This window comes from Delphinapterus leucas, chromosome X (assembly GCF_059928025.1).
Source record: "Delphinapterus leucas isolate spDelLeu-1000000601 "Yukka" chromosome X, BTC_Dleu_Yukka2, whole genome shotgun sequence".
Lineage (NCBI taxonomy): Eukaryota > Metazoa > Chordata > Mammalia > Artiodactyla > Monodontidae > Delphinapterus > Delphinapterus leucas.
This window is the reverse complement of record NC_143150.1, coordinates 19164773-19182234: the sequence shown is the minus strand read 5'-3', so window position 1 is coordinate 19182234 and position 17462 is coordinate 19164773. Positions and strand designations below refer to the sequence as shown.

Below are 17462 nucleotides of genomic sequence, written 5' to 3'. Positions count from 1 at the left end.
TTTCTCCAGGACGTGGAGAGTAGTGTCTTCAGGAACTAGACTATCTCTGATGATTTCCATCAGGAGAAGGGGAGTTGCTTATTACAGTGGTCTCTGCCATTGGCTGGTGCTGAGTTTATGATAAACGCTTGATATTCAGTGAGGTCCTGTACACCAGCCAAACTGCAGTGTGCCGGTTAGCTCAAATGCCTCATTTATTGGCAACCCCTGCTGGAAGCCCCCAACAGTTACCATTGATTCATGTGAGTTCAGGCTTTCCTAGTATAACAACCCATAAATGGATTTCGGCACCTGGGACTTTGTAAACAGAAATTGAGAAGAATCAAAACACTGTGAATGAACTGCATACACATTTATTAAATGGTTAACAAAGGCACATCAATAACCACTTACTATATATATATATATATATATATATATATATATATATATATATATATATATATAACACAGATATGATTCTTAACTTCCAATTTCCTCAACAAAGAATTGTCCGACTCTTCAGGGCACGAAGGCTAAGGGCAAAGTCTCAGTCCTGACCTTATTATTCCCCGCCCTCTTCTTGAGAACTACGTTGATCTTCAGAGTTAACCATCATTTTCTGTAGCCATAATGTCTCTAGAAGCATGCTGACTGCAGAGAATCCTCAGGTTCTTTCTGCATTCTCAGGTCCAGTTCATGAACAGGCTGTCTGCTTTAACAGGTGCTGTCGCTACTGCTTGCTGCTATTCATCCAGTTACTCTATGATTTTTCACCAATTTCTCTCTTTGCACTCGGACATGCATGCTGTGCATTGAATCACTTATGGGGTGAAACCTCCCTCTCTCTCATCAGGAAAATCTCTGATTTTTCTTGCATCTATCTGTTTTGCCCCAGGTGTCCTGCCTGCTTTGCACTGCACTCTGTTTACGTGCAAAACACGAAAATGCTGGGCTGACCAGAACTTCCTTCTCATACCAATTGCTACATCCACTTTGGAATGGGGCATCTATTTGAAAGGACAGGAATCAAATCTCTGTTCCTCTCACAAACCTCACCTTTCTGTCTGGGTGGCTGCCCTTCTTATCAGTGGAGCCCTTGGCTTTTGTTCCCCAGACTCCCACTGTCCTCCTGCTGAAGGGAGAAGTCTAAGTCCAGGCACAGAAAGGAAAAGCTGGGAGGGCTCAGTTACATGGGCACTTCTAGTACAGGGAAGAGTCAAGTAAAAAGTCAGAGTATGTTGGATATTAGCAAGCACAGGCATGAGGCTACTCCAGAAATGTGACCATTTGTCAGGCCCATCACTCTGTTATGCTCTTTACTACAGAGGTGGACCATGGTGTGGATTCAGGTCTGTGGAATTCGGGGATGCTCAGTACCAAGTCAGTATTTTAGGTTCATTATGGTATCAGAACTTTCCTGACAATAACAAAATGACAGGAGTCTTCCTTTTTCGGCCTTCTTGATGTGGTGAATGACGGTACCACCCCTCCATGGGAATTTGGTTGCTGGTTAAATGCTGTGATTCAAGTGCCCAGATTTTTGCTTCACTAAAGCATTTCTCCGTCATCTACGCATGTGGCCGTCTGATATTTGAACACTGGAGAGTTTAAATACAAACACTCCCAGGAGGGGCCGTGCATTAAGCACTTCTGGTCTATAACACCTTAGTGTGATTTGTCTCTTAGCAGCTATGAGCTGCTCTCCGTAGCCTGAGATGCCCACCAGGAAAGTTCTGAAGGAAAAAAATCCATTATGTATGTGGGGAAGCAGGCCTGATAAGCTGCTACCATGGGGCTTCTAGAAGGCCAGAGGCCACCATGGGGGATGAGAAAAGGAGGGGCTTAAAAGGATGCTGGGAAAAGGCTGAAAAGTGTCAAGGTAAACTTGGTTGACATCTGGTTTTGCCCGAGTCAACTTTCTTCTGACCAATAGAAACTCCATTTTGATGACCATGGAGAATGCCTGCCCTGAATTCTTCCTTCTATCATTCAGCAGCTTCAGAGAGAGGGACATTAGCTGAATTCTTTAGAGGCTAAAGACCTCTTGTAAATGTCTATATACTGAACTGGTTTTAGTGCTGGAATTATGAGAGTCACAGAAACATATCAAACACGTCAAAGGGCTCAAAGTTGGCTAATCAGGAGATGCCACAGTGGGAACCACACTTAGAAATAGTCAAGCAGGGCACAAAGGGCAAGGGAGCTAGTAGCTCTGTATGATTCAGCTGATATTGGACAAGGACCCAACCTCCTCCCTGGCCCTTTTTACTGTTCTAGACACGTGAATAATACTTTACTCTGTTACAACCTCTCATCCAAAGTCTCTTCACATCACTTTTCTATCAGCCTGACTACTGAACAGCAGCGATATGGAGAAGTTCCTGATTAGTGTTTTTAAGTGTTTACAAATCTGACCGAATAAAGAATTATCAAGTTACATTTTGCTTTCTTTAAAGAACAAAACCGATTATCCGTTCATTCCTGTGCCATTTGTTGGAGATAACCAATTTTAAGTGAGATAAAACATTTTAATGGAAAAAGTCATGCATCCCGTTGTTATGAGACCATTGATGCCCATCTTGAAAAGAATAAAATGAATGACACTGGTTTCATATGTTACACTCAACATGCAGGATAGAAATGAATAATAGGAAAATACAAACTAATAATAATAATGTATCTTAGAATATGCCTCAGAATTTCTGAAGCATAATGGAAACCAGTAAGCGTTATCACAAAATTTTTAGTGTTCTTTTGCTAAAATATAAGTGTGTCTTTCTTGCGTTAATGACTTCAATATTATAGGAATAATACATCTAATACAATGGATGTATTAGCTATATAATTCAAAATACTGAAGGTATATATTTAGTAATAAATTTATTCTATGTATGAAATATAGCACTGAACCAAATCAAATCTTATATTAGAATTACTATTAGGATTACTACTAGAAGACAAATAGCTTTTAGGTGAACTCGTAATGTGTGAATATGGATTCATAAAAAAAGACAAAACCAAGAAATTTACACATTTTATTGATAGAACAAAAAATAAACAACATAGAAATAGCATACTAAAATGAATTGCATAATGCACACTTCTAAACACAAACAAGCAGTACAGCACTATAACTTGGAAAAAAAAAACCCCAAAATCAAAGCATCTGCCCTATTGATAGCAGTTGAGGGAATGAGCTATTGCATTTTGGAGGCAAAACATTATGGGAACAGTTTACATTTATTAAATACAGGGATCATTATTTAAATCTATAAGTGTTGCACAGGGCTAATAATTTTCTTATTGATAAGTATTTTTAAATTGGCATTTTTCTGCCCAAAATATGTGCTTCCATTTTCTACATTATACTGGATTGTTGTTATACAAATGCATAAAATTAGCCCTTTAAAAGAGTATATTTTGGAGCATCTTTTAAAGAAAACTTATTTAAATTATTGTAATTTGGGGGCATGTCACAAATTGTTCATTTTCTAATAATTAAAGCAACAACAATAATAAAAGGAAACTTATTTTGAAAAGGGCAATCCCAGAGTCCAATGATATAATGGTCATGTAATTCTCTCAACTGCTAGACACAAAAGACACAGCAAGAAAATAATTTGGTTTCCATCATTAACAAACAGCATCTGTATACCGGAATAAAGCTTTGGAATCATGCAGTTCTGTGACAGATCAATGTTTTAGGTTGTGTGTTTGGGGAGAAAAGAGCACTGCTTAAAGTTGGGTTACTTTTAGGTCTTGTTACAGGGTTTTTTTTAAAAATTAAAGTAATAATGATATACCTGTGACTTATTTCACAGTGATATGCTATAATTGAGGATGGGTTCTATTTAAAGATAAAATTCCTCTGGAATAACCCTGCTTTGGAGTATTGATGGGTGGTTCTCTTTCAGGAAAGAACAAGTGGAGGGGCTGGAAACTGAATTAGTCAAACTAAATCCTTTCCTGGGCTTAATAATAGAGGTCCTTTCATTCTCTAATTTTACTTACTTAAAAGACAGCACTGTGTTTAAGCTCCAAAGAGTGTGACATAGTGGCTGTCAGTATGCACCACATGCCATCAATTAACTGGTTATCTTTTGTGATACTTCTAGGTTCATTCTTACTATTTTATAGGTGATTCTGCCTGACTTAAAATCTTACTATATTTCTATTGACCTTATGAAAATATATTCGTGTGGCTTATAGTTTCACAAGGAAATGTCAACACAAGAACATGGGTTAAGTTGGGGAAATATGTTGGTGATAAGGTTAAAGTTGGAGTTCCTAACTACAGAAGGAGTGAATGCTTACATTTTCTATCAATGGAAATACTGGTCAGATGGTCAGGCTGTTAGCTGTATGGCTGACTCTATGTGGTTATGGGCTCAAGGGGGGGAATAAAAGGACATTTCTAACCAACTGGCCCTGAGCTATTGGACAACTGTAAGGCTTGGATTGCTTTCTGGCTTTGGCTTATTTTCCTGTCTCTGTAAGTGAGAACTATCAAAATGGGTAGCAATATTAATAACAACTCCCTCAATCCCAAGATGGGCTCCTTCTCCAGGGCAAGGACAACAGGCCTCAAGATGGGAAGGACTCAAAGCCCTCATGGTGATCTATCCTTAAACCTTTCTAACCTCGACCTTTTCTAGGCCTCATCGCCTGGAGGCAACAAAAAGATAAATGGTGATCTGTAGGTGATGTAGGAGCTGAAATTGGCAGAGATGATCTGATTGAAACATTCTTTTACAGCTCTGATGTACACAAGATTTTGGCTAGTTCTCTTCTGTTTCGTTAAAAGAGTAGGAGGCTGAAGTGGCACAGTGAAGCGCTGTCTCATCTGATAAAGGTAAGTCAGAAAACAGCCATTTCTAAAGTTGTGCCAGAAGCATTTTTTCCTTTGCTGAAGGGAATGAAATGCTCTGTGCTGGCCATACTTAACTGTTAAATTACATCTTTCAGTAGTTGTCAATTTGGTTTTGGCTTCTGGATCTTGAAGGGGGAATAGTGGCAAATGTTAGCAATTTGTCACTTAAATACATATTAATTGATGTAACCGATATATCTCAATCGACCATTTTCTGTGAAAGATGAAATCTAAGTAGATCAGAATGGGAATATCCATCTTGCAATTTACAACTCCTTGCAACCATTGAAAGAAGACCTCAGCCAGAAACCTGCTGCGTGTGTGTGTGTGTGTGTGTGTGTGTGTGTGTGTGTGTGTTTACAGTGAGGATTAATTTAAAAACAAACGATCTCTGCTAGCAATCTTGCTAAAAGCTGAAGTACCTTAACTTTTGTTTAGTGCCGTTAGCTCAAGTTGACCTGTTAACCTGTAACCAGTCTTGTCTTATGACGAGCCCTAGCAAACTAGAAAGCCTCCACAACAGCAAAGCAACATCATGTTTTAGTTAAGTCTTGTAGCAAAAAAAAAAAAAACCCTTCTTCTCAAAGCCTTAGAAATAACTCTCTCTTACTAACTTTTCCACTATTATCACAGACTTCTTATATCAAAAAAAAAAAAAGCTCCAAGGATCGCTCTCATGGACTATGTACATAAGTGCAAAAAAGGTGTGTCTCACACGTTCGCACCCTAACTGAGACCATCAGTTAACTGCAGCATATGTCTCTTCAACACTGTTATGGGGTCATTCCACAGTATCTGTATGGATGGTTTCACAAAGATGAATTAATTTAATCTGTGCTTTTGTCATTCTTTAACCCTCATTTGGATAGATTTGTAAAAGAGAATTTTTGTAGCTACAGCTATGCCACTTGAATAGAATGATTCTGAATAAGTAAGGTTATGGAAAGAGATCGGGGCATATTATAAATACAATTGTGTTTTGGAGTCTAAATACTGTGGAATAACCCTATCCACACAACAAATTCTATCAGCTCTAAAGCCTGATTCTAGAATCCAGATGTTGTAAACTTTTTGCCTAAAAAAGTCACACAAGGACACAAATTCAGTTTTCACATGGGAATTTGGATTAAAAAGAAAAATCCACCATATCTATTTCTGAGCTTTGAGCTGTATCTGCTACATGCTCACACTGTCAAAAACCACAGAGTTTACAAGTAAAATTTTCATGCACAAAAAAATGTCTAAAGGTAGCCATGTTGTAGGTTTGTTGCTAAAGCAACAACTAAATACAATTAGTTAAAAATTATTATTTGTATATAAAGTTAAGTTTGTTCTTAAACTGTGAACTGTAAGGAATAGTTATGAACTATACTCTATACCTTGTTGTTTTTCAGTGTCAGTTGAGGACCTATCTAGGCGGGTTGAATGCCTGTAGTAAAATCTTAAAGCTTCTCTAACTCTCCTTCAAAATTAAATTCATACTAATGATACTTAAAGATATGAAAAGGGAATAAAATAAAAACTTTGAAAAGTAAATAAGAAAAATGAAAACGTGGCACCAGTTAGTGAGTTGGTGCCCAGAACCTCTATTTGTCATTATATTTACAGTTTGATTAGGCTGTCAACTAAACTTGCAAAAAAAACTTGTCATACTCTTTTACATAGTGTTTATTCTATTGCCTTTGACAGGCACTGGTAAAATTAAAAATGAGGCCACTATCTTCCTAAATCTATTCAACAGAATTGGGAAATCATATTTCCCTCAATCATATTTCCCTATTTCTATTTCAAAGTGTGTGAAATGTAGAAGAGATCAAAGAAAGAAGATTCCAGTTTCAGTTCGTTCTGTGCATCACAGCCTACCCTACAGACTGAAATAACTTGAAAACGTGTGGCTGCATTTTACCTAAGAGCATCCTCATGTACTCTCCAAAGGAGTGGAGGAAGGACCAAATAACATTCCAAGTAGCACACAGGCCTTCCCTACATACTATTTAATAAAATTTGATGTCAATGCTGTCCTTAATCAGACATCACTGTGCTTACTGGTCATGCCATGAAAAAGAGATTCATGTTGTAAAGATTAATTTTATTTGGTTCCTGCTGATGGTAAGGAGGAGGTACTTGCTTTGCCCCCATTGGAGAGCTGGTGAGCTGAGGCTGCCCATTAGTGAACACAGCCTAGTGGTGTAGGACAACACTTATGGCAAGATCAAAGTGCTTTAGCGTGTTCAGAAATGGATGGCAAAGACTGATGGAATAGGGAGAGGATAGCTTTTCATATCATGATTAACTACAAATTAAAGACTCTAATTTAGACAAATGCAATGAAATGCGACAGCTAGTTGAAGAATCATGCTCCAATTGCAAAAGCAAATACTGCACGGATTTTATGAATCCATTTAATTTAACTTTCTTAATCCTCTTTAGAATATACTTATGTTGTGGTCACATAGTGCTTTAAAAAATTTGACACTACTAAAACCCTCTTAAAAGAAAACCTTTAGATTATTTTCTCTGTATACATGACCTGTTTTATCCAAGTTTCAGCACGCTTGCATATTTTGCAAAAGGCTGAGAGGAATGGAGAAAAACAATAATTTTGGATAAATAAAAAGAGGCCCTTGTAAATTAAAAAGCTTATAAAATGTTAACTAAGAATCACAAGTGATTAGAATTTTATATATACAGTCCATCCAGTAAATTGTTGTTTAGAGTCACTGATTAGTTTTGTGACTTGTCTTTTTCACCAGAAATTTATAGTCTAATGACTTCTTTTCTTTTCTTGAATAAAGATCACTTGAATAAGTCATTGCACAACTAGTTAAAGAGTGCTATCTTAAAATTGCATTTTTGTCAAAATTCTTTCACCTCTGATCAAAACCTTAGTGCTTTGAGTTTTCTTTCTTTAAATTCACTCACAAAGCAACTTTTAAAATGCCAACAATATCAAAAATTGTTGCACCAAAAATACCACTACCCTGAATATCTCTCACTGAACCTCTTACTAAAAAATACATCATTATTCATGTCTTCCAGTGCTTAAGGCAACATGCAAACAGCTGTACTCTAGGTTTATTGTCCATGTACATCTTTGTCAGAAGTTTAAAAAGTTAAGTGAGACAGTATGCTGTATCAAAATGTGAAATGACAAAAAAGTTCATTTCACACTGAAAATGTCTCTGTCTCTTTTAAGGAATACATCTAGAGTAGCTCAGGTGCATCCCTCCTGGATTCATGTGATCAAATCTGCCCTTCCTGAGAGGCACCAGCACAGGTTTTACAAAACTCAGTTCCAAACACAAGTAATTTCACAAAGGCATATTCTACTTTCTTCGCTAGCAATGTCAAGATTTTGGGAAACAGAAATTAAGTAGTTCAAAGGACCAAAAGGTAAAAGTCAAGACACCTCTTGCTCTCTAACTCCAGACAATACTGTTAGCAGATGACAATGGCTCAATACAAGCAAGACCATTTAGAAATCCCTGATGATCATGATTTGGATTGACAATTAAGATCAACAGGATATCAGCTACTGAGGAGTTAATTTTGCTCTTTTGTATTCTGAGCCAAAATGATCTGCCTTGGGATGGAGTCTCAAATGTTCTGAAGCACAAACAATGTGAAAAAGGCGAACAACCAGGAGTCAGGAGATATTTCCGGGTCCAGCTGCTACCAAGTAGTTAGGCAGCCCTGGGCGAATCACATGCCCTGGCTGTGAAAAGGTTTTGCCAGTCCCACTGTTCTGTGACTCAAACACTACTAGCCGGCTTAAGGTATCCTAAATCAGATTTTCCCTTTGCTTGTCATTTTCATGAAGGAGAAAAATAAACTTGGTATAAACATCAAATTTGATGATTTTATACTTTCCAGTGAGAGAACACATATTTAGTAGAAAATATTAAATCTATCTAAATCAATGCAAACTATCATATGGTTCTACCACTGATTAATAATAGTAACTTTAATTACTGAGTAGGGTGGAAGAAGTATGTGACATACCATGGGAATTAATTGCTATTTTACTTGGTTATACAATTCCTTCAAAAGTATTAGTAATGTGAATTCAGGTCAGCTCTGTGGAGTGTAGCCACTCTGTCTCATCCAAAGGGTGTTACAAACCTCTCTATTCGCCTCTATTATGATTTTCAAAACATATAAAAACAAAGAAATCCAAACAAACAAAAAAAGAGGCTTGGTTATGATATGAGAGATTCTGCTGTTAATAAAGTTTGGGAAGGGCAACACTTAACATATTATATCACAGGCACTTGCTCCTTCAGCTGAACTGAGGCTAAAGACAACTGTGGACATCCTTCTTAGAACTTTTAAATAAATTGAAGAGTAATTTCAAATGGCTCCCTCCCTCCCTCCCCAGTCCCGCCATTTCTCCAAATCTATACTCAGACTCCAGCTGTGATGAACAGAAGAGACTGTCCATTTGGGGAGGAAAGGCCTCATTTGGAACCAATTCTCCTTCACCCTGACTGACTTTTCCAGACTGCATCTTACTTATTATTCAAAGAGTAGTCTAAAGAGCATAAGCCATTTGCATTCAGAAAGTGGCACTTGTATCAAAGGTTACATTGCAATGGTTTTTACACACTTTCCTCCAATATGTAAAAGCTAGCTCCAAGCCCCCTCTCTCTGCTTAATTTATAACCTGTCATTAGAATACCTTTAAGCTTCCAAGAACCAATTTTTCAGCTGAAAATGACAAATGGCTCAGTTTTAGACACTCAACCTAGAAGACAGGATCCTTGAGCCACAAAAAATGTAATGGGCACTTTACATAATTTTTAGTATATATGCTGAGAAATTCACTTAAAGGTAAATTCTAGTTTTTCAATCTACTTAAGGAGTGAAATTCGGGTTAATGTTTTAAGAAGTTCCCTGTTATTTTCAGGTAATTATTTCTCCCTCACAAAAAAAATCCAGTAATGTGATTGTACTATGCAAGGTCAGATCTACAGGTACAAATTATACACATGCATGTTTATGAACAGGTTTTGGACACACTCAAAAGTGAGGCCTTTTAAACGTCTGCCTCAAGAAACCTACAGAAATATTCTAAAGAGAGAGAGAGAGCATATCAACATTAACCTGTCATGTTTTTCAAGCACATGTGTTTCTGTTTCCCATTAATAGCATTTTAGTTAAAATCAAACACCACACATTACAGCAAAACACTATAGTATGTAAAAACCTAACACAACACACCACAATACAATACAATGCAATACAGTAATGGGGAAAATGGTATTGGATATATTTGTTACATTCTGAATCAAACCAACAGACTACTGTGTAAACAAAACAGTAAGGTAACACTTCCAAACAGACCGAACATTTATCCACCAAGAATGCACAATAAGCCAGCAGTCCACTGTAGAGATTCACTCAGCATAATGGTTATTGGAAAATCACAAAGAATAGTGTGATAAATTACAAAATGTTATGCTGTTCTACCTAATAATTCAAATAAGATAGACAGATGGTAGTTGTTAGTTTTCTGTTGGTGTTTTAACATCTCCATTGATTGTTTGATGCTTTGTTTTTTATTCGAATTTGTTGGTTGGTATTTTGTTTTGTTTAATATATTGACTGCACCATGCTTATTGTTGTGTTGGTAGAAGAGGACATACGTGAATATACATAGAAAGGCCATATGGAGGTTCTCACGGAGAGATTCTGATACTCCATAACTCTGTTGTTCAGAATTTCAACTGAAATGGAAGAAAAAAAAAGAGTGAGAAATATTGGAGGGTTATTGAAGTAGGGGTCAGGATACTTGGTTCTTGTTCCAGTTCTGTGTGTGAACCATATGCCAAGATATTCCCCACTCTGAATCTACGAAAATTGAGCTGTTGGAAATGCTCACTAAGGAGTCACATAGCATGACAGTCTGATCGTCTATGGTTCTCGCTGAGTGACAGTGTGGACAGTTGCCCTAAGTTAACAGAGATACACTCGGTTGTTTAAGGCACTGTCTACACCATGAACATCCACCCATCCATCCACTTCCTCCAACAAGCATATATTGACAAAACATACTGGATTCCATTGTGAAATATGCAAATATTAGACAAACTTTAAACTTTTTATCTGTATGTTTTGGAGCCGTGCAGGAATAGCCTAAGTGTGAATTCTCGGTATACAGTATTTTACAAAATTACATTTTTGCACTCTGGAGAAATTTTCAACATCTGTTACATATTGCAATGATTATGATGTGCCAAATACCTCTAAATTTTCTAATGGAATCAAGTAAAAAAGAATCACTATTCCCAAACATGTTCTGTTGGAAAGTTAACTATATTTGACCACTTTTGTTTACCTTGATGTGAAGCAGCCCATGAGAATCAGGCAAGTGTTTACAAAGCCTATTATTCTCATGTTCGGTGCTATTGCCAACTTGCCACTATCCAAAATGATACCCCTGAAAACTACTACAATATACAGCTACTTCAGTTATTCCGTGTACTCAAAGATGTCTTTTTTAAAACGCTCCTTATGATTGAAGGGACCTGTTATCTAATGTACAGCTATCTATATGCTCTGTCCAGAACAGTTAGTCTTCTGGGCCTGTGTGTCCTCAGCAGGAAAGAAATGCTAGCCAGGTTCTGGGGAACTAGTCCATCAAGAGAACAGAACTGTTGCCTTCTTCAACCAAGTGAAACACTCCAGGTGTGAGAACTTCAAGCTTTCAATGACTAATGGATGCAACTCAGAATCAGTGTATTTGTTTAATAACTCCCTATAATTATTAATTAAGATGCCTCAGCGTCTTGAGTGACTTTAAAAGTCACATGTTCCAAGTGAACAACTGCTCAAATTAAGTGTGTTGCCATTACGGGCTCTGGACCAGGCAAAGGAAATCAAAAGTGAAGGGGGAAAAATCCGAAAACAACAACAAAAATTACCAAAAAACAAGGTGCCATGATGTGAACGAAAATAATGATTAAATTACTAAATTATGTCACTCAAAATTGAAAACAGCTGGAGCAATTCTGCTAGACTTACATGGGAAGCAACACAATGTGGCAGAATGTGAAAGCGCTATTTTCCATAATGTCTTTAGAAAAAGCATACTGCCTACTGTCTTTAAGATAACCATCTTAATCAAATTGTGACAAAATTACTTTGCTTTATTTCAATTAAAATAAAACAAAGCTAGAAAAATGTTAAAAGATTAAAATTCAAAATCGATCTGTGCCTTTGGCTAACCAATCATACCCCTTTAATAATGGGAAAACATTTGGGAATTTGTAAGCTCATTGGGAAAATACAATACCAGCTGTCATTTTCATATTAAAAAATCACATATTTGCTGTCCATATTTCATTGTGGAAAATTTAGAATGCTTAAATCAAGCTCTAAGTTATAAGCAGTGCCTATTAATGAAAATATTTACCAAAGTCTTTAGCAAATGCAACTGTGTAGATAAAAGATATAACCTACAAATATTATATTAATACTTAAAGAGACTTACTGTTCTACTGGTAACTTCTACATCTGTGAAACAAACATGCTGCTATTCAGTTCATCTATTGATAATGGGGGTATCTATAGTAGTAAAAAAGATTTTAGATTAAAATAGTTTCTTGAGAGAATTCCATTTATTTTGTTCACTGCTTGGACATGGTAATCAATAACCGTAACCAATTTCACAGAAAAATTTAGACATACTAACCATATCCAATAATAGTTAACTTTGCGAAAAGCACAGGTTAGAATGTGGTTTGTTTCCCCAATGGATTAATGCTCTGTGTCCTAAATGTTTATCATACTTGTAATTGAAACAGCAGTGGAACTTGCAGTCTTTAAGAGTGGTTACCACTTTAACAAGGCAAAATGGCCATAATATTACACAATAATTATTGTAAGTATCTCCTTATAATTTCAAGACTCACCCCAAATTCATAATTTGCCTTGTGACTGCCTGTAAAAACCTCAAGCAAATGAAAATTAAAACAACACAAGCACATCTCATGTCGGTATGAGAAGGAATTTCGGATGTAATCACTGGGTAATGATAAGCATATCTGTGCCTTGGAAAGAAATGTGTTATCTTTCTTTCCAGTAGATCTAAAGGTAAAGGTGATGATAGTACTAAGTGAAAGTTCAAACGCAATAACCAAAAATGGTAGTCAACTAAAATAAATTCTCCTCTCAACCAATGAAGAAATATTTAAAAAATATTTAGTATATACCTTTGAGGATTGGTGTGGTAGCAACAACTATATATATAAGAGGTCAAGAGTGACATCTGTAACCAATTAAAAAAGAACACTCTGCTGACTCATCTCAGGATGAGCAGCAAAGCAGGAACATCCCTCTAGAATATACACAAAAAGAGAAATTCTAAATGTAACAATGGCTAAAGAAACACTTAAGAATAGGGACTAATGTCTCTCACCAATCCCAAAAGCATATACTGTGCCTTACCAACACACCGTAGTTAGCTAGGTCTGAACAGGTGAAATAAATGGCCAAACCTGATTGATTGTAGCTGTTGCAGCGAAGGGAACGCTGGTGGCAGGTGGTGTTGCTGCAGACACAGTGGTAGGTGTAGCACCGTGCATCATGGGCACTTTCAGTAGGAAATCATGGAAGCAACACACGAGAGGGTGGAGCATTTACGTAACCGTGACATACACGATGGAATGGGGCGTGGCAGGTATCACAGCAACAAGCCATGTAACATCATCATGATGGATACACCAGGGTGCAACATGCAATCACAGTCAGTGCAAAGCAACACAGCATGGAAGGGGGAAATATTTAAAAAGAGAAAAGGGGAAAGCCAATTATAGTTACCATTAAGGAAAATGGAATCATTCTCAACATTTAGTTAGTTTTTGAGCAGAATCACACTGTAGTTGACTTCAAGGGCCAAATTTTCAGAAGGGGTTACAATGGGTACCTATGACAAATCTGAGTTTACCAAGGCTATCTCTGTGGACAGCTAGTCAAGCAGAAATCGCTATGAACAGCTAGTCAAGCAGAAAAGTAACTGGGTTGCGCATTCAAAACGGGAGTAGGGAACTGTGAATTGGTGTTTGGTTTCGCTAACTCATGACAGACATGAGTGCTGTCACTGGATTTGCAGGTGCAAAGATATACTTACCTGATCTGTATACAAAAAGATCGTAGTTTGCTTGGTGGGTATGTGGTAGGGGAGCAGATAAAGAATACAGTGGCCTATGCACGCAGGTTTTTCAGCACACCTCTGGCAAACCCCTTGCAAACTTAGGCTACTTATGAAACAACGTAGGCCATTTATTTATTGTTTCATAAACAGCCGAAATTTCCAAGGGGTACTTCATAGTAAATATCCGACAAAATCTTGTCTTCACTGCAATATTACAGCGACAATGACTAGCAGCTGCAACATCTCTTTCAGGCTGATTTCTCTTTGCCTTTTCTAGTTTCTATGTCATTTTGAAAGCTTCTGGGATGCTTTGCTTATTTCTAGCTCATTTTGGATAGCAAGCCAAGGAATTAATGTGTGAATGGCATGTGTGCATATGTGATCATTTGCATCTATAATATATCGATTGAGTTCAGATTTTCTGAAAGTCTACAGAGAAAGTGAATGGCCTGGAGAGAGGAAAATCAACACATGCAACGTCACACAAACCACAAATGTACCCCAAATGGTGATTAACAGAAACTCTGTAGTTATCTCTCATGCTCATCTCTAGTTATCCATTACCTATCAACATCCCTTATTGTAGCACATGCCAATTCTAAAAACACTCTTGTTTTCCCTTTGGGAGCACAACAACTGTGCAGAAAGCAGCACCACTGAAGCATGCAGTTTGCATTCCTACACTGAGCTCTTAGGTGAAAGGACAAGGGAGCAGAGTCACAAAATGGGAAGATGGAGACACATTTCACGAACTTGCAGAAGTATGCTCTTCTAATCATATGCATATGATGCTTCTGTTAGTACCAGTGGAAATGTTTTTAATTCTGACAGAGCACAGCTAATAACAGGGGCCTCACCTGTTAGTGAGTGCTACTACTATGCAGTTGTCATTTTGACCTTTTTGTTTTATCTTGATAAACCTGTTAGTCCCTTTTGGGCTCTGCATCGACTTTGGTTGACCAATGGGATGGAGGTCAAGCTGTTGCGAACTCTCAAAAAGGATAAAAGGAACTGGATTGATATGAGATGGTGGGGTGAGGTGGGATAATTCCTCCCTGTATGGAACAGAGCTATTTTCTCCTAGTCTGTTCCTGGTGCCCATGGAAACTATAGGAGCTGTGAACTCCCTAGGAGTTCTGAGAGGGAAACAAGTCCCTTTCCTTGTCTTCTTCAGTGTTAGTGATGTACAAAATGGTTTCGAGATGGCTACCATATTGGATAGGTGGCTAATTAAAGGATCTGTGTGCAACTGGTTATTAAAAATCACATACCCCCAGAGTCATTTTGAAATGATTCTGTGGTGCCTGGTTTCCGTGCAGATGGCACTTCATCCTAGAACACTATAGAAATCATCACAAAACACTACAGAATGCTCTAGCTTTGCTTTTTTGCAACATCTGAGTATTGAATGATTTTGATCTTATGGATAACTTTTTTTTTGGAGGAATTGTTGTGTTGTACTTTACAAATTATACATTTAAAATATTTTAAATATTTTACAATTTCTTAGTAACAGATGTAAAGCTAAGAATAAAACTGCCCATTCTGGCTAGATAAGGAAATGTTTCAAAATATTTCAGCTACTATTTTTAGGGTGAAAATACAGAAATGGCAGGGTCGGTATTTGACCACAGTGGCAACCAACTGTGAGAGTGTAGGACTGTTGTGATTCCACAAAGACATGTAACAGACAGCACCATATTAAACCTTAAATACTCAGAAAATGTCCAGCCACGTCATCCAGTTGCTTGTCTCCTTCATAGTCACAACAGAAAAACACTTTTTTTCAGACTGTAAAAAGTTGAGAATTTTTGTACAAAACCTACCAATACTTGAAGCAGGTACCATGCACAGTATTGGCCCTGTACACCATGCAGAAAAGCGTGCAAAGTAAAGAAAAGAGATATTTCATTATTGAAGTTTTACTGATAGAAATAATTTCTAACTAGAAAGATATTCTTAGCAATATTAATCAATCAGCACATGCATATCCAGTAATCTCCCATGCTCACAATTACAGCTTAAGATCCCAAACCCAGGTAATCAAAGTAATTCTTGGATTCTTAGGTATAAAAATGAACATTAATTTTTCTTTAAAGGTATTAGCTCACTTAAATTACATATTTATTCTGGACGAATACATCCTAAGTGATTTTTATTATGAAAGGAAGAATTTTAATTTATTATACAGACAATTTTCAAAATATGCACCAGGATCTGGCAGCTGGTGCCAATAAGTTGTACTTAGGGCACTAATCTATTATCATTGCTTTCTCCACCTCTCAACCAAGGACTTGACTGTGAACATATGGCAAATAGGCTTTTCATCAAGAGGGGGCTCTCAGCCTGACAAGTTTTTCTTTTGCTATTAATTAAGGAGAAAGGGTTTCTTCTGATGTTTTGCTTGTAAATCTAGATTTTAAATTAGCCAAATCCAGCCCAACAAGTCTAAAAATTGTGTTTTTAAATGATATCATGAGGAACTATTGTGGTTAGTTAACTAGACAAAAGACTGGATTTTTATGGCTTCTTTCAAAATTAATTAACTGATTAATGTATCAGTTAACCAATGGGTTTCTTCAAGTCCAGGCATACAATACCATGTGCTTAGTATGTTTATAATTAACAAGGTTTCTAAATTAATTTTTAAAGCATGTAACTTTCATTTAACAGTTTCCAAACTGGGGCATTTATGATTCTGACAAAAAAAAAAAAAATCTACCATACTCCCAGGGGTTAGTATTTTCAACTTATTCCTAAGAGACTATATGCTTGTTCTTAAAGTACTGAACCACTGGAAGAAAAGTAATTCCCCTCATATATGATATTTGTTTGACCTCAGCTCTTCTGCTTCTGGGCCTGCATGAATGCTGGTTTGAGACCATATCTGGTCATGGAAATAATTTCATTTTGCCAGCTACAAATCAACCAGCGGCATGTGGGATCTTGCCGGACCAGGGCTCGAACCCGTGTCCCCTGCACTGGCAGGTGGATTCTTGACCACTGTGCCACCAGGGAAGCCCCCTATGATATTTATTTGAAAAAATTATGGCTTAAATTTTTCTTTTCAATTTAGTGCAAAACTGTTATGCTATTAAATATAGTTGAATGTAGGAGGTAATAAAATATGCCACAAAGTGTCAGGAAAATGTGATAAACTGCTATATATTTTATATTAACTGGTTTAAGAGTTAGAGGCTAAAACTACCTGTTTTAGATATATACTACACTGTATTATATTGTAAATGCAAGGGTAGTTTTATTATAACTATCTTTGGCATATCAAAGATATATGGACTACCTATTTTTGCAATGCTGAAGCTTGGAAACTTCCTTTTTTTTTTTTTTTTGAGGGCAGACCATTGTCTTTGAAAGTGATACCTAAGAATCAAGGAATTAGTTTGAGACTAAAACAAGTGAATCAAACATGAGAAGCAAAAATTAGGAAATGCTCAA

General features: G+C 37.0%; 1 protein-coding gene across 8 annotated transcripts in view; it reads right to left on the bottom strand.

Annotated features, from left to right (window-relative positions):
- Positions 1 to 3003: 3003 nt before the first annotated feature.
- MBNL3 (muscleblind like splicing regulator 3) overlaps positions 3004 to 17462 on the bottom strand; it is a 127982-nt gene continuing 113523 nt past the window's right edge. For 7 of the 8 annotated variants that reach the window (XM_089904075.1, XM_089904077.1, XM_089904079.1 and 4 more), the window contains 4 exons: positions 15833 to 15868; positions 13351 to 13445; positions 12345 to 12418; positions 3004 to 10578 (listed from right to left, as the gene is read on the bottom strand). In XM_089904075.1, the coding sequence (XP_089760201.1) occupies positions 12362 to 12418; positions 13351 to 13445; positions 15833 to 15868 (188 nt within the window). In that variant the 3' untranslated portion in view covers positions 3004 to 10578; positions 12345 to 12361. The remainder of the gene's footprint in view (positions 10579 to 12344; positions 12419 to 13350; positions 13446 to 15832; positions 15869 to 17462) is intronic. The other variant, XM_022563908.3, reaches the window with a different exon arrangement.